Genomic DNA, 18,096 nt, shown 5'->3' with positions numbered 1-18,096 from the left:
ACGAAACAATCAAGTTGTCAGCAAAATAAAGACGAATAGCATTTGACTACTTTGCTCAGTGATTTCATAAACAGAGTGGCACCAAGTTTTTTTATTTGAAATGTTCTCAGAAATTGAGGGAAAAATCAATATTTGACCTGTAACGATCTGTTCAAATTCAAAACATCCTCTTACTGTAGTTCAAGTTTCTCTGACCTCCTGTGCTTCCCGTTACCTTCTCTGTAAACTTGGTTAAGGTTGTTTCACTGACACAAAACAAAGAATCAATCGAGCAGTGCCAGTTAATCGTGAACCAAACGGTCTGAAGTAACGAGAGGTAACTTGTTCTGATTCAACACCAAGAACAGGAGTGAGGATGTTTGTTAAGTTTGTCTGACGTAAGTTCAGTTTGAAGTTACAAGTAAGTTACATGTGAGTTAAAATTAACTTAATTTTATGGAAAAGTGACACCTGACTCTTGCAGCAAAGCTCCTCGGTAAATAGATTTGAAGATGACTCACTGTTACACTTATTTCAGAAGAAAAACAATCTGCTATCTCTTTATTTCAGAGGAGTGTGAGTCAATTTTTATAGTTGCACCATGACCATCAAAGTTAGGAATATAGTCAGTTACAGTCCTCTATGGCTTCTGTGTAGAAAAACAACAACAACAAAAAAAGGGGAGGACCACTTGTGTGGAAAGGCCAAATCTGCAGATATACATACTGTGACAAAACAATGCAAAACAGAAACCTAGTGGCATTTTGGGGTCAGGTTTTCAAACACTTCTCAACCAGCAGAAATGGAAAACTTAAGCCACCCCCACTCTCATTTTGACAGATACAAACACACAGATATGCGCTTAAACCTACACACACTGACACACATATAAAAGGTCTGCCTGCCTGCCTCTGTCCTCGTGCCATTGTCTTTATTAGGGGATACTGGTTAGCGGGGCAGATTTTCCAACCCCTTGCAGGCGAATTGTCTAACGAGGCAGACCATTTCCAGCAAGCCCTTGGCCCCACGCCACCCAAAATGAAGACCACATTTCTGCAGCAGCCTAAACTGTCTGTCTGTCTGCCGTCTAAAAGGGAAGCTCGGTCTGTTAGGGCGAGATTGGATCTCAGTGCACTTCAAAGCTGTGTGGGCTGCAGCGCTCACATCCTGTCTGTGACTGACATCACTACGCCGAGAATGATTTCAAACCCCAGGTATTAGGCAGCGGTGCGGGATCACAGCTCCCGAACCCTCGAGCCACAGCTGAGAGCAGGACACCCAGACAGCAACCACCTGCCGCCTTACTCCGTCAAGGCCCCTCAGACGCGGAGAGACAGATTCGATTCTTATCAACACAGAGCACCTCCACGGCCAAACAATTCTCTACAAGACTCGAGATAACCCGATAGGTTATCAGCGGCTGGTATTTCTCTCATCCATCACCGGTTAATGCTCTCAGGGTTCATCTCGACAAAAAAAGTGCTCCTGGTGATATATTAGGGGGTAAAGATATTATCGATACGTTATGAATGGAAATCGATAATAGCTGAACGCTAATTCATCATGATTACAAATATTAAGTGGCCTGCACCCACTGCACACACAGCTGTGGCAGGAACACAGAGCCCTTGTAACCTAGCAACAGCTTCACCATAACAAGACCACTTTATTTCTAGGTACGTCAGACCAGAGAGCACTGATACTGTATGTGGGCCATGAAAAGCTTGCATGAGGTAGCTCTATTATACCTAACATGGTCAGTGCACGCAGATTAATTGAACATCTGACTAAAAGAAAAACCATGAAAATTTTAATTGCACAACATGGCCTTTTGGGTGAAACAAACTCATCTAAGACCGAATATCGCTGGTGGATATTTAACAGCGCCTGCTATACGGTGACGAGCTCCTCTGTGTGACAAATTCATATAGAGTGATAGAAGCAACACAGAGGTGACACGGAGATCCGCGAGAGAGCAGGGGCATGCATGAGATTACAGCAGAGGAAGAGGAGAAGCTGTGATAGCAGAGGAAGAGCATGTTGTGTGTTTGTGCGCAACGGGGAGATTACTCGTGTGTGTTTGTGCATGAGAGCCCAGAGAAGGGAGGATGAAGGGAAATGGAGGGGACGTAACGAAGCAGGAACAGACAGAGATAGATAAGATTTAGAGTTTCCCATGCAACCCTCCTTCCCCCAGAGCAGCGACTGCATCTGCGTAATCACCCCCAGCCAGCGCTGGACTCCGCTGGCCCCAGTCACCTCCCCAAAAGACCCCAGTGCATTCCTGCTCCAGCTGTGGCTCTCCTCCTCCTCCTCCTCTTCTTCTTGGTTCTTCTCTTCTTACTACCATGCTCTCCGACCACTCCTCTTAGCCCCCAACACTCACTCTCTCAGTCACTCACTTGCTCGGGCCTGGGAGTGATTATCAGCCCATTGCCGGGAGGAGGAAAGAAGGAAAGGAAAGGAAAGGAAGAAAAAAAAAAAGAAGAAAAAAAAAAAAAGAGAAGGGAATTGTCTGGAAAACAACTGCTCTCTTACCCCTTGTTCCGATTCCAGGGGCTCAGCTTTGACTCGGACTGCAGGCATTCCGTCAAGCATTAACATCCTGTTTCTTAGGCTGCCTGTAAAGGAACACAGAGGAGGTGTAAGACGGGTGTTTTAGCATGACTAAGCAGGTCCCACACTCAGTTATTCACACACGGACATCTACAATGTTGTGCTTGCACCCACTGAGAAATAAACACGTTGGAAATAGACAGGAATTCATGTTTGAGAATCATCAGAAGCTGACAGACAAAAGATGCGCATAAACTGTGTAAACTCAGCGAGCGCACAGCATGACTCCCCTCCTCTCCATAATAAAGATTTTCAATTGCCTGGTGGGCTGCTGCGGGGCTAATAACACTTCATAACGCTGAATAAAATCCTCTTAAGACTTCAATGGAATACAAACACACGCTTTGATACAGTTACTCAACAGCAACGGCTTCAAAACGGCCAGAGTTTCCACCATGACCACTAATGTAAGAGGGAAAAAAAAAGACATGTCACTTGGAAGATAGAAATAATATTTTACTCTTGTGATAACCACACTTTTAGTACTTCTTAATATTCATCCCTCCCTCCCTCCCCTCTGCATTTGAACACAGTGCGTCTGTGAAGTGGGCAGCAGTGCCCGTCTCCTCAGCTCCGTGCTGTGGCTTTAAGAGGGATAGTCAGATGGAGCCAATGACAACAATGCATGTTCCGTATCCCTCAGCTGGGGCCGACCTGAGGTAACCCTCCCCTCTTATTATTTTAGCAGCAGTACATGGAGGAATGCAAGCAAGGCAAATAGATTCTAAACATCTCTATTACTCTCCGCTGTTGGCACCAGAGGCAGGGTTTGTGGCCCAATCGTTGCTGTCAGCAGCACCGGGACCATCGTGACCATTATTATTCTGAGGGAAGGAAAAAAAAAAAAAAGCTGAGCCAGTGATGAATGACATATATTATCTCTATGTAGCTGGATGCCTGACTATCTAATTATCATAAGACAAGCATCTACTGTATGCGGCCTGTCCAGTTATTAAGACTATTCCTCTTTTTTTTTTTTACTCGGCAAGAAAAAGAACATTTCTTTAAAAATGGTTACAGCAAAAATTAATTTAATGCCACATTATTGTTCCTGTACCTCTCAGATTCTCAAGCAAAAAAAAAAAAAAGGCTAATCCTGACTGTGTGTGTGAGGGAGGCAGAGAAAGAGGGAGGATTTACTCCCTCAATCTGCAACCCCCCAGATCTCGCCTCTCAGGTCTAAGTCCCTCAGGTACCCTGGCTGTGCTGCTATTGTATTGTTGTCCAGGATGTCCTTCGGCTTCAGGTCTTGGTAGGCCCAGATAGCGTTGCCATAGTAACGGCTGGGCGGGTGGAGTTGCAGCCTCAGTCCAGCCTCGAGCCATGTGTTGAGGAGTAGAAGAGAGAGGAGTGCACCGAGAGAGGCACAAAGTGAGGTTTGTTTTTCTTCAGGATGACCATCATTCTGGCAAATGCGGATTTTTCAAGATCGAGTCTGAAATTGTCAAAACGTTCGGGGGGGTTTTTGGAGCCTCGAAAAGTTTACCCTCTCCAAACTTATTTCTTCTCTATCTTAAATGAGCACCCTAACAACACATTGCAATTCTGTCAGAGCTGAACATTTCTTGAGAGCGACACAATTTCTCTGTGTGCCCGAAGTCCGGTTAGTCCAGCAGGTTTGCGATCACCTTCCTAATGAACTGGCCTGCAGGAGGCTATTCAAAGGAAATCAATGGCCAGTGCATACCTCTGCTTGTGACTGTAATGACCAAAGGGCTACCAGCAGTGAGAGGCCTAACACTGAGTAATGAGCCAACAGAGGAGTGCTGTGTGCATCGAGGAGTTTGTATCGAAAATACTTTGACCGGGGTCAACTGTCAAACACATTTGCTCCCAGGAGAGGATCACCTCCACCAGTTAGTACATCAAGATGACAAATCAAGATGATTAAAAATAAGAACAAACACTGAGCCTGAAATGACGGGAATTTGCTCTGGATGATGAACCACTGCGTATCCAGTATTCTCTATCACTAAATTTGGTCTGCTGGCGGCAGGCAACCAGCAGTGTGCTGTCCATCAGCAGTATGAGGCACTGTGTGTGGGAGATGGAGAGAGAGGGAGGGGGGTTAGAAGGAAACAGGGTAGATTAAGATCACCTTTCCATTTGCTGCACTCTGAAATGAAATGGCCATCCCAGGTGTGTGGGGGAGTGAGATGGAGAGAGGAGGGCAGTGGAGTGTTGAGGCATCTCATTTCTCCCTCCCACAGACCCTCCCGTCCCCACCAAAATCCCTCAGAAAGAAAAAAAAAAGACAGTAAAGGGAGCAGGTGAGGACTGAGGCCAGCTCTAACGGTGAAAAAAAAAAAAGCTCTAAATGTGCATATTTCACTGTTTTCTGCTCTCTTTGTTTTCCTGTTTGTGTGTCTGTTAATGCATTTCAAAGTATGAACTCAAACTCCCACCACATATCCACATCCATGACCTNTGTTTTCTGCTCTCTTTGTTTTCCTGTTTGTGTGTCTGTTAATGCATTTCAAAGTATGAACTCAAACTCCCACCACATATCCACATCCATGACCTCAAGTCCAGCGTCTCCCAGCAAGCTGATAGCCATCGATGGCTGATGGCTGACTGAGGCAACAGCAGTGAGCTGGAGAGGAGGGATAAAGGCTGAACGGACTGAAGCTGGATCAAACAGGGGTGAGAAACCTCTCTAGAAAATCTCTGACCTTCTGAGACCAAATGTTGACCGGTGGCATCATCCAATATACTTGCAAATGTCAAAAACAACCCAAAAATCCCCCCCAAACAAACAAAAGCTTGTAGAAATTCAAACAAGCCTACAAAACCGCTGTGCCATGACATGACTTTTGAGCTCCCAGTATGCTGTCAGGATTATGAATTGAATGTAAAATGGATTGTATTTAAGTTCATTGTCAAGTACTGATATCTATCAAGGATTTATTCTGATTGGCAAAAAAAATAAATAAAAAGCACTAAGGTGTGAGTTGGTGTAGTGGGTGGTGAACATCACTGCGAGTTCATGTTCTCTCAGCACATGCGAGTGTGAAAACAGATCCCGTTTAATACTGTCTCTAGGTGTTTGCTCACACAGCAACGGAGCGCACTTTGTGTCCAAACGAAGTTAGACTTAAACAACCTCATGAATCCAGATTTAGTAGCTGCCTCCGAGTGTGTGTAGTATCTCCGTTTTCTTTCTCTCTCTCTCTCTCTCTTATGTGGACATACTCGCACACATATAGACACGGAAACGCTGCACACCCTGAAACACAAAGCAACAGACGGGCCCCGCCAGTGCTTTGTTCCCATGTCGAGCGCCCAGAGCAACTGGGTGCATCTGTGTCACAGAGGCTGGACCTGCTGCCACGGGCTGCGGACGGAAGAGCCGTGGAAAAAGGGGTAAGGGGAGAGGAAGGGAGAAGGCGCAATGCATTGTGGGAGATACGCGAGAAAGGATTAAGGAAGGTGATAGCGAAAGGAGTTGGAGGGGGGGGCGGGGGGAGTGCTTGTTGAAGAGTTGCTGGCAAGAGCAGTGGTTAGGGAAGCAATCAAGGGGAGTTGAAGGGGTTGGGGGGGAGGTGGTGTTTAGAGGGGGAGGAGGAGGGGCGGGAGTTAAAGAAGCGAGAGAGGGTAGAGAGGGGATATGGACCTGAGCCAAGGCCCGGTCGAGCGCAAAGCACACGGTGCAAGAATGCCAACAGACCCCCTCCCACCCGGTCCTCTAACCAAAGAGAGCGGAGAAAGAAAAAAAAAAAAAAAAGAAGCAAGAGAGGAAAGCAGCAAGGAAAACATTTAAAAATGTTGCAAATCAGAAACAAATGGTGCCACAAGTGCAAAATGCATAAAAATTTTTTTAAAAAGGACAGAGCTGGAGGTGATGTGAGATGAGCATTTCCTGTGTTTTGTCTGTCGCTGGCCTCTCTGCTGCAGCTCACTTCCCTCTTTGGTGCCCCTGGACACCCCAATGTGACACATTGGCCCGATAACCAGCCTGCGACTGCTCGCTCACCAGCACACTACTCCACTTCCTCTGTTTTCGACTTGCTCAGGAACTTCTTAAAAGAAGCAGCGAAAGCTTGAGTACATTTATGACACTCTCATTCGAAAGGTAACGAAGACAACTGGCCAAGTGACACTTTTGCATGTCCTTGGAAAGTAAAGCTTTCCTATATATTTATTAAAAACCATGTTGGTCTGGTTTGCTCGCAGTGTAGACACAATAGAACTCCAGCTGGATCACAGCTGATTTTTCAATCTAAACCTCATGTTAAAGCTGTGTCTGCTCATGACCTCATCTTGTTGGCCTAATTCTGGTCTTGAGAGCAGAGTAACAGCACCCAGACAAATAATGGTGCTTGGTTCGGTTAAAGGTTTTAAAGACTTGAATCTTGAACTCACTCAGTGCTCCCTTACAAAGCCAAAGTTTATCATATAAATAATAAACTAGCCCTGCTGAAAACATACATTGTCCAAGCATGAGAGCATGAGAATTACCGTCCACTGACAAAAAGTTTTTTAGTTTCAGAGCTTATATGCAAGTTTTCAGTTGGTGCTGCAACATTCTTTCTCCATCCACGATTTAATGAGGAGGTGCTCTATAAGAGGAGCAAATGGAAACTCCAAATATGGCTGACCTGAGCTCACACAGTGTGTTTTTACTTCCTCTGTTAACACAAAACCTAAGGTGAACTTGAGGTGAAGGGAACGCTCAAAATCAAAGCCCCAAAGTCAGAGATGTCCTCACTTTACAGTTCCCATAATGCAATCAATGCATTTTTTGTTATATCCTACCTGCCTGCTCAATGTTTACAACTTTTAAATCAACATCCCAAACTTAAAACATGGGACTTTTGGTCACAAATTTGTATAACACACCTAAAAACATCATCAGGGCAAATGCTGTCACATGTGACAAAATTCCCTTCAGAGCCACAGAGGGCACACAACAATTGCTTTCACAGGGTGAGTTCTCATGATGAGTTCACTGACATTTAAGAGTAAAACTAGCGGAGTTCCCCTTTAATCAGTTTATCAGGTACACTGTTGATGCCGTTTTGTTATGCGTCTGTGTGGGCAAGGTGGGGATGCGTGCTTCCCCGTCAGAGTTCAACTCCTGGATGTACTGACATGGACATAGTCTTTTTTTTTTCTTTTTTTTTTTTTAATCATTCCTGGCACTCTGTGAATGGTCTCAGAATTTCCATTTCATAAGCCGTATTTTCCTTGGCAACTGCAGCAAGAAGCGAAGTCTTTTTGGATGTTTCTGGGACATTTTTGAACGGAGCTCAAGAGAGCGGAGTGCTGCTACCTCTCTGCTCATAAAAGCGTGGACTTTTCTCTAACTGCCGACAAGTACAATGGCATCAAACCCGCAGCTCATATTGCGCTACCCTTAAAATAAAGAGAGGAGGGAAAGAAGAAGAAAAAAAAGGTCCCTTTAGGGTGAAAAACCCCTTAAAAAATGCACTCAACTGATGCTTTTTACCTCAAAACACCCTACCCATTTCCTCTGAGAATGTATCAGTTCCACAGAGGAAAAACACAGCTCTATTTAGGAACACAGCTATAAATAGACAGAACACACTTATCATATGTTGCATGACTTCATCTCTGGAACATACAGCGAACCTTGGTGAACTTATCAGGTCTCGTCAATTTGAAATGAAATTCGCTGATATGACGAGCACATGCTAATTTATACCACGAAGGGAGCAGCTGAGGACTGAATCTGTCCGGCAACAAAATATGGCATTGACACTCTCTCTCATACTGACTCATCACTTAATGAATACGCCTTGTAACGACCATTCTTGAGGCTTGTTGTGAGAAGGATATTATTGACAAAATGCTCATTAAAAAAAACCTATGTAAAAGAAAAAAGTAAAACCAGATACTGTGTAGAGACAGCTCCAAAGACTGGACACCGAAACCATTTGCACGGGTTGAATGCAGGGATGAGTATTGATTTCATCGATCCGTGTGTCAGAATACATGTCAACCTCCATTGTGGTGAGCCCCAGCTTCGAGAAAAACCTCATACTAATGCGTAGTTGTGACCCTGTGTAGAAGAAGAAGAGCCACACTGAATGATTGCATTTGACTGTAAAGTTTCATATAACACTGAGCTATCTTGCAATCCAACGGAGCATTTTGTGCAACGCCGAATTGTTGTAATGTTAAGGTTAAAGGAGCCCGAGTTCATCGGGTTTGATACCGTATCTGATGTGGAACAATGTGGTGTGCCAGAACTTTTTTTTTTTATCCCCACACAATGACTTCATTATGTAAGTTCCTGTACATATGAAATGCAAAATGTCCCTTTTCATACAGTATACATTTCAACCTGGACTCTCTCTAAGAGCAGGAGCAACAACTGAAAAACAAAGTCAGATAAGTAAGATATAATGTGTGTGTGTAATTGTATTACTCATGCGGTGAGCACATAAATCTGTTTACGCAGTCACATTGTGGATACACACCTCCCGTTTGGGGGTGAAAAACAAGTCCCCTTAACATAAATCACGTGGAGACTTTGTTTGGGGAAGTTTCCGTGAAATGAATGTAAGTCAATGCAATGTCCTCTGAAGCGATGGAAACACGATTGAGTGTGTGTGAGAGAGAGAGAGAGAGTGAGAGAGAGCGAGAAAGAGAGAGAGAGAGAGAGAGAGAGAAAGAGAGCGAGAGAGAGAGCAGTGAACTCGTGTTGTTCTTGCCTGAGCCAGGGAGCTCAGCACCTGAGAGGAAACCAGCTCCATTTATAGAGAGTTGATACCCATGTAAATACACAGACCGCACACACAACACACATCTCCACACACACACACAAATAACACAAGCACTAGCAAGGCCCACGGAAGTTCCCATATTCTGTTGGATTGCCCTTGGGTCCTTGCTATTTCTGCCAGGGGCAGGGGGATCCTGTGTCAGTAATCCTGTCAGGATGAGGGGGATGAGGTCGCCGGATGCAGCTCAAGTCCACTGCCTTCACTCGCACACACGTATACACAGACACACAAACGTAAAAAATTCTTTGCAGGAGCATGTTTCTGTGCAGAAACCACGTACGACAAATGAACGGAGGTGGTTTGTCACCGCAAAAAAAAAAAGCACAGTTTTAAAAGCTCAAACAGTGGCCTTATACAGCTAAACATGTGACAAACTGGCATTGTCACATGCTTAAAGACATTAATTTCATCTAAGAAGATGACAGACCAAAACAAGTTATGCAAGTGACAATACCTTAACCACATGCTGTACTGTATGTCTCTGGGGTCTCTTGTTAAGTGTGTCAAATGTTACCAAAAAAAAAGCATCACCGCCCTCTAAAATATATGGTTTTCAATCAGTCTTTTGTGAATTTTTTCTTCTTTTTTTTTCTGTGACTTTGTCACTGTGAAAGATCCCCACCTCCACCATCACCACCTCCGTCCCTTCTAGGTCTTGTGAAACTGTGGGAAATGAAGAAGCTGTTTATTCTGAGAGGAAACACTCAAAGCGAAAAGAAGAGTTGGTCGCTGTCTGGTTCGTCTGTGTCTCCGTCTGTGTGTCAAATGCACTTCTTATAAAGCTGACTTCCTGAGCCCCGGCTCTGTTCTACAATCTGGCTAACACGCAAACACACACACGCACACACACACACACACACACACACACTCACAAACCTCGTGACCTCTGAGTGCACTCACAATGAACGATATTTATCTCAGATTCAGAGACAGACACACGCATGCACATAAATTCTCTCTCAATATTGCAGCTCTGCCCATGAAAGAGGAATATGGATACCCATTCAACACAAATAGCCACCCACATACACCTACAGTATGCACACACAAACCATGCACAAATACACACACACTCCTCCACAGTGCTCCAGAGAGAGGTAAACAGAAGAGTCTGACATCCTCTTGCATCATGTGCCTCAAATGCAGCAGAGAAACAGCTAAACAAGCTGTGACCGTGACAGCTCTAAAGTGAGGTGGCATTACTCAAGTGAGCTCCGACTTCGAAGTCAAAGCAATTTGTGACACCATTCTAGACAATTTATGTCCAATTGAAGATCATTTTTGATGTAATTACGGGAAAGAATCAGTTAAATATTCAGCAGGAGGGCTGGACTGAAATCGGCGTTAAGGAAAACCGCAAACAGATGCCGCAGAACAGTTCCCAAAGAGCCCGTTTACTATGAGGTCTTCTTGCTTCAACATAATCCGGTGACCTCTCAGGAACACTACACACACACACACACACACACACACATACGCACACACACAGAGAGTCACTCGCCACAGTAAATGCAGTACGGTCAGTGGCTGTGCATCTAAAATAGCCTCTGACACAAAAACCTCACTTGTACCAAAGGAGGGGGAGGTGGAGCCGAGCAAACCAGGATAAACGTGCGGAGCGCTTGGCACAGCCGCTCAGAAAGAAACTGAAATATTCTTTTGCATGTTTACCTTGAAGTTTGCACACGAGAGAGAGATAAAGAGGTTTTGCTGGATCAATAATTACAAAAAAAATAAATAAAAAATGCACGCAGTGACTCTGTACCAGTCTCTTATTTACTCTGAGTTCACAGGTGCTCGGTTGAGGTGACCACGCTGGGGATCATCTCATGACTGACAGAGTTGCATCATGGGTGCAATTTAGTGAAAAACTTGCAAAAATTTCTAGAAGGGAAATGTAAAAGGAAAAAAAAAAGCCCATGATAACATGTTGTGAAGGTATATCCAGCAGCTGAATCACAGCATCTAGTCATTGCTCCTCTCATGCTGAGGTTACAGCTGCTTTCTGCATACTAAAAATGAGGGTCAGAGTGAAGCCCTGCTCTCATCCTCCGCCCTAATGTGGAGGTGGGATGCATTAGATTAGCATCCTCACAATAACCTGCATCCTTCCCACCACTACTACTACTACCACCACCAACCACATACTTTCTCCCCCCCCTCTCTCCCCAAGGGATGACAGTACACTCCTGCCCTAATGGGGGATTCTTTGAGTAGGCTACTGGCTTTTATCCCCCCAGGCTCAGATATATGTGCATGTGCTTGTGTTCCGACGAGTACGCCTGAATGCGATCCCCCCCTTCCCCCCAACATATGCACTGTGTACATACTACTCACAATGGCTCGTCTTCTGAATGCATCACGGCACTTGTGCACTCACATGCACTCTCAAAGATCGACCTAGATGTTTTACAATAACTGTACAATGCAAGAATGCAGAGGCACCGATACACTGACTCATCTACGGTATCTACTGTAAACAACTCACGTAGAAATAATATCAGCTCAAACACTTAAACACACACTTGTTTTTTCTTCTCTTTGCCCTTTTTTTCTCGCTTGCTATCTCTTGTCATACAAACAGCGGCGTGCGCATACGCGGGCACACAAGCTTCTTTCCTTAATGTTTAATAGCCTTGCCGAGTCCTTCTTCGTGCAGCATCACGAAGAGCCAACCCTATCTAACCTTACTTTGTGCTGACACAACCAAATCCACCCCAACACGCAGCACATGGAAATAGACAATAACGGACCAACCAAAACATTCCAACACACTGACACTTATTACATCAAATGTGCGCAGTTATTTTCTGCTCACCGAGTTTTTCCCCTTGGTTTGACCCATCCCAGCTCTCCAACTCCACTCAATAAAAAGCCAGCAGCTGTGTTTACCTCTATTACTCATCTACTTCACTTCGATTATTTTTCCTCTCTTTTTTGGAGTTGTTGCTGTGCCATGTTGATACCTGGTTGCAGTGGCTAATTGAGACGAGTTAGGGTCCGTAGTATGGACCTAAATCCAGCTGCGTGGAATGCCACAGGCCTCCTTAATGGATCCCACATGCTGTTTGCATAATTTCCCCTCCTAACAGTTGACCTACAGTACGACGGTAAACAAAGTTCACAGTGATCCGTGCAGCATCCTTTACGCAGGTCTGCTGAAACCATCTGCAGCGAGGCTAAAGAGAAGCAGCTCCCCAAAGATTCTGTAAAGGGAAACTCTTTCTGTAGAAAAAAAAAAAAAACTGCACAGAAATGGTCCAAAACACTGTGAAAATGCTGACTTTGAATGCTGTTCCATCCTCTTTTCTTGGCTTCCTTCCTTCTGTTAACCAACCATATTTGGCTAAAGTAAAAATTACACACTAGGTTGAAAGAGGAAACGTCATCGCAGATAGACAGGCCATCCCTTGACATACCTTTCCACCCTGGCCATGGAAACACGTTGAGCAACATTAAAGCGGAGTCTGGGGGCAAGCTCTGCTAAATGAGTCACTTCCAGTAAGCACTGAGTGTGCTACTCTAGGGATGGTGTCATTACTCAAAAAAAAAAAAAAAACTTGGATCAATTCGCTGGTCAGACAGTAAGTTTTTTTTTGTTGAGTGTTTCTTGCTATCCAAAAAGAAAAAAGCCTGGTTGCTCTACAGCTTTAATGATATTCTTATTTAGCAGAGCAATGCGGCAAAAATTCTAAATACTCACGCTGATGTTTTACAAGCTGTAATCACTCATTGTACGTCTTTCTGTGTTTTTTTTTTTCTTCACTATTTACACTATCAACCTCAGAGTCACTGGCTGTTGCACAATACTTTCCATGCTCTCTCGGCCCCCCTCTCTCTCTCTCTCTTCCACTCCATCACTAAACACACATGCTCCAGCACTCTATGTACACCCTTAACTCAATTTTGGTAAACAAACGTGGGCTTGGACACTCAGGTCAAAGGTTGAATCCACAAGAGAAAACGCAAAGGGGGGGAGAGAAAGAACATTTTGTCATCTTCTGGTATGGTGAAATAACAGCACACAGGGAATTCAGCTCGCAAGCATCACCTACAAACACTATTATTATGAATATGTCCTTGTTTTTGTTTTTTCACCCACAACAAGTTTAACACAACTGCTATTCAGACTGAAACAACAGCAAAATAAGCCGCTTTTGTGGCAATCTTTCAATATACAAAGTCCGCTTTTCAACTGCCGACTGTTTCGCACATGATCTTGACATGCTACTCTATTGTAAGAATGTGTCTTTCGTGGTCAGTCTGCTGTGGTTGAATGTCCTGGTTTGACAGCTCGAGAGAAAAGACTATAAAAACAAGCCCACAGAGTAATTGTGAGCATCTCTCTAATTTTCCCTTCTCCCCTTTTTTTGGCCTTGGCTTACAGTTAGGGACCCATATGAATCCAGCCATACAGTGCACTGCAGTCTATCTGCAATCAATGATGATACACTCCATAGCACCCACTTGGATCAATGAGCAGTCAGTCAATACAGCAGCAGTTAACCCAGCTGATTAGGGGTAATGCAGGGAATTTCATCTCCCTGAATGAGAATGTGAGCCTACACGCTGTTAGCATGAACAAACCAGAGCACGGCACTTCTTCCTGAAAGATTCAATCTGTCAACACGGGCCCCAATTTGTGCGTTGTGATCTGTGGCTGACAGAAGATGCCTTTAGTGGGGGAATCCTGCAGAGCAATTAAGTGTCCTGGGCAGAGCTGTGTTGATGGACAGATAGAGTCTATCCGTTGGTGATTGGCTTTTTAATTGAGTCTCCCCCACCTGTACTGATCTCTATCATAAGCCCTTGGACCGTGTCTTGAGGTGGGGGTTGAGCCACGGAAGAATCAGAGTGGCAGCAGCATAATGCGGTTGTGTGTGTGTGTGGGGGAAACAGCCAGAGGTGTCATATTGTTCAGCAAAATAACAGCATAAGTCACATCAGCAAATACCCCAAAATAACAAATGTTCATTTAAAAGTGACAAAGCCTTCTACTGTTCATAAGAATTCAGCCTGTGGTCCTTCAAGGGCAAATGAGGAGGAAGTGTTATTATAGAGTGAAAAAGTCTGTAGTCAGGCTGCAACTAACGATTATTATTATTATTATTATTATTTTTAGAAACAAAAAATATTCAAATTTAAGAAGCTGGAATTAGACAATTTTCATCTTTAAAAAAATCTAAAGCCAAATAATCAACAATCAAAATAGGAATGAATTCAATGTTGGAGAACTTATTGATTAAGCGATTAATCCTTGCAGCTCAGGTCTGTGAAGGGAGACAGCTGGGGTGGATGGATGGGTCAACAAAATGCTGGATTTTATCACAGCAGACAAGCATTTTGTTTTCATTTCCTACTGAAAATCAACACGGATTTCTTTTAACTGTGACTGTGGTTGTTCTGAAACTTTAACCTTGTAGTTATTATTGTACACTGAATTGACACAAGGCATGACCTTTCACTAAATCTAACCGAATCATTTCTGTACCAAAACCTAACCAAGAATGCATCACAGCAGTTGCGTACTGACAAACAAAAGTGCCCCTGAGATATTGTTGTCAGATTAGTTGGTGCAGATATGTGTTGCAGTGTATTGTCATTTTAAGTGGTGGACTTGTTGACATCAGTGAACAAGAACATTCATTCGATATTAAAATTACCGAAGCGATAAAGTCTCTTTTTTTTAGCTAAAGAGGCTAATCTTGACATTTGAAAATGTCTACATACTATGAAAGCATTGTGACAAGATAGTTTAAGGGGGAAACTGAGAATAATTGTACTGATTTAAATGGATTTGCTCCATACAGTTCACAGATTTGGAGCTATTGAGTAGGTAGTTTAACTTTTTTTTTTTCTAAGTCAACATTGCATCATCATTCAAAAGCATCTCTCACACTTGTGATTCTATTTTCAGTTACGTAGCTCGTTACTGGTTCAAGCTGTTGCACCGAAGCCACCAAAAAAAAACTACACAAGTACTGTTAATAAAGTTAACAGCAGCAGCCCCCGGGATAATTTACACAAAAACAATATTGTTCCTCTACCTTTTTACCTCTATTAATGCGTTTTCAATGAGGAAACAGCGTACTCTGTATCACTGCTGAGCTGTCAGTGATGCTCTCAATCCCAGTGATTATTCATTATCATTATCCAGCGCTGACTACGACACTTTGACCTCACACAGGGGTTCAATGATGCCGCAATTAACATTCAAGTATTTTTTTTTTTTGCACTATTTTGTATCTTGTCATGAATATTGTTTGAGCGAAAACACAGTCACACTATTTACCACCTTCTCTGATTTTGGTCAGTGTAAATATTGCAAGAGATCCGGTATAATTCCTCTTCACTGTTAATACGTGGAGAGTCGGCTCTACGTGTGTGATAATATCATTCATGCACAGGCAGAAGACCCCTTTTGTAAATGGATTTAAGTGAGAGCGAGACTTTAAATGGGCACTAATCTCCCTCCCTGAACATCCGCGAGCTGCAGGGGGTCTCGTCCGCACACACACTGCGCGTAAACCCCCTCCTCTTCCTCCTCCTCCTCCTCCTCCTCGTATACTGTATATATTTACTATTTATGGGTGAATGAGACCTCACTTAAACACGACCAAACACCCTCTGGCTGACACACAGTTAAAGGCGAGGCAGGGCCCCTCCACACCGCCAGGGTAAAGTCACAGAGGTCACTGCTTAGTTTCCACATCAAACCCAGGAGCAAGAGAGTCTCATCCCACCCCCCTCACTCCCCACCTCCCACCTTTCTCTCGCTCTCTTCCCTCCCCCCCACCCACCCTCTCCACACACTCACCCGCCTCCTCCTCCTCCTCACCCCCCCTCCCTCTTCGCTGGATGTACAAATGCCTTTGCTGTCAGCTCAGCCCTGGTCCCCTGTAATTGAAAATAACAGCCAAGGGCCAGCCCCCGGCCACTCTCCCCCAGCCTGGTGGCTCTCTGCCTCTGTGACAGCCACCCATCAATACCAATGACTATTACCCTGGAAGTGAGAGCGCTGCCGATGACATCCAAGACACCACCCCTGCAACACTCCCACACACACACACACACACGCACACACACACACACCCCAGTGTCCTTCCTCCGCTACCCGAGCCTCCTAATGTTTAACCCGTTGCTAACAGCCTCTGTCTCCACACTGCTACATTAGGCTACAAAACAAGCCCATCACACACACAAACGCACACCCACACACAAACACACAACTCTCTCAAGACATGCACGAAACTCTTGACAAGCAGCAAACTTTTTTTCCTTTTTTTTTCTCTTCTCTTCCCCCTCACTAAGAAGTGCAGAGAGAGTTTTCGCAGTGCCTCTCATATCCTCCACCAAGACATTTAGTCAAGTATGATTCCACAGCAGCACCTCTGCCGCTCAGCTGATATGTTTTGAAGTTTGGACTTGGTGAGAGATGACAGATTTGAAAACACTAAAAGTCCAGATGCTGCTCAGTCATTCAAGAGTATAATCACTTTTTTTTTGTTTGTTTTTGACAGCTTATGAATCTACATTGAGAATAGAGTGTTACATGTCCAGTCGGCACCATGCAGGGTCTCTTGTTTCCCCGCACCACCACCACCACCACCTCCACCTCCCCTCCTCTCCACTGACAGACACCAAACACAATGCCATAGGTGATCTGAGTTGTCATCTTGCTTTGACAGAGCAATGACAGCTGAACGAAAACGCACTGAACACAAGCACAAACCCCCAGCAACGTGACAAATGAAGCACACAGCAGCAGCAGCAGCCAGCAGCAGCCAGCAAGAGGAACAGGACAAGAAAAACGCACAGACCTTGTCAGAAGCTGCAGAGCCGTGGAGACTAGGAGACTGTTTTCCTTTTCTACAGTCCTCTCTGTCTCGTCTCCTCCTCTCCCTCTCCTCTCCTCTTCTCTCCTCTCACTCTGCCTGTATGTGTATATGTGTGTGTGAGTGTGTGTGATAATGTGAGTGTGAGTGTGTGTGAGTGAGTGAGTGAGTGAGTGAGCGGCTCCCTCCCCTTCTGCCTCTCAGCTGCTCGGCTCAGGCAGTTCTCAGGAAATGAATGGGAGCGCACAGAGAACTGTTGTACTTGCAAATGACTTACCCCGAGTCACATGATCCGCTAAATGTAGGGTGGGCCGGTGGGTGGAGGCTTCATAAGCAAAAGGGAAGACAATATACTCTAAGCTTTAACAGCGTGCATCGAATTACATGGGGCCCCTCCGGGGAGGTTTCCGACGCGTCCGTTCTCAACCAGCCCGGACTCTCTTCTCTCCCGTTCCCCGCCTCCCGGAGCGCCGCGGAGAGCCCCAGGGTTGGGGGTGAGCACCGGAGCACCTCCCCGTTTAAAGGGGACGGAGAACCGGAGGAAGCTGTGGCTCATTTCAACTTAGTTTGATTTACGATCCATTTCATTTCTTGAAAAAAAAAAAAAAGATATATACATATTTTATTGCTGTTGCACGTGTAGTAAAATAAACTTATATAGATTATTATTAAATATATTTTAATTAAAAAAAAACTATCATATACAATTATTAACGCTGAAAAGACTATTTGATGAACTGATTAGAGGATATTAAAATCACCTGGCAGCCATTCTCATAAATAATGAACGTTTTAAGTCATTTTAATGCCAGAAAAATGCTTCTGTGATGGTTCCAGCATTACAAATAACAGGATTCTTTTCTTTCCCTGCAGTGACCTGGATATATTTGGATTTCTGGTCGAATGAAGAAAGCAGT

At 44.4% G+C, this 18,096-nt stretch overlaps 1 protein-coding gene across 2 annotated transcripts in view; it reads right to left on the bottom strand.

The window, feature by feature from the left end:
- klf12b (Kruppel like factor 12b) overlaps window positions 1-17,600 on the bottom strand; it is a 39,430-nt gene extending 21,830 nt beyond the window's left edge. The window contains exons 1-2 of one of the 2 annotated variants that reach the window (XM_008282066.1): window positions 17,457-17,600; window positions 2,518-2,600 (exon numbers count right to left, since the gene is read on the bottom strand). In XM_008282066.1, coding sequence (XP_008280288.1) covers window positions 2,518-2,583 — 66 coding nt within the window. In that variant the 5' untranslated portion in view covers window positions 2,584-2,600; window positions 17,457-17,600. Of the gene's footprint in view, window positions 1-2,517; window positions 2,601-17,164; window positions 17,277-17,456 lie in introns of those variants that run through there. The other variant, XM_008282059.1, reaches the window with a different exon arrangement.
- Between the last annotated feature and the right edge of the window lie 496 nt (window positions 17,601-18,096).

Source organism: Stegastes partitus, unplaced genomic scaffold (assembly GCF_000690725.1).
Source record: "Stegastes partitus isolate 25-593 unplaced genomic scaffold, Stegastes_partitus-1.0.2 Scaffold7, whole genome shotgun sequence".
NCBI classification, from domain to species: Eukaryota; Metazoa; Chordata; class Actinopteri; family Pomacentridae; genus Stegastes; species Stegastes partitus.
The sequence above is the reverse complement of the archived record's forward strand: the minus strand, read 5'-3'. Positions and strand labels throughout refer to the sequence as shown.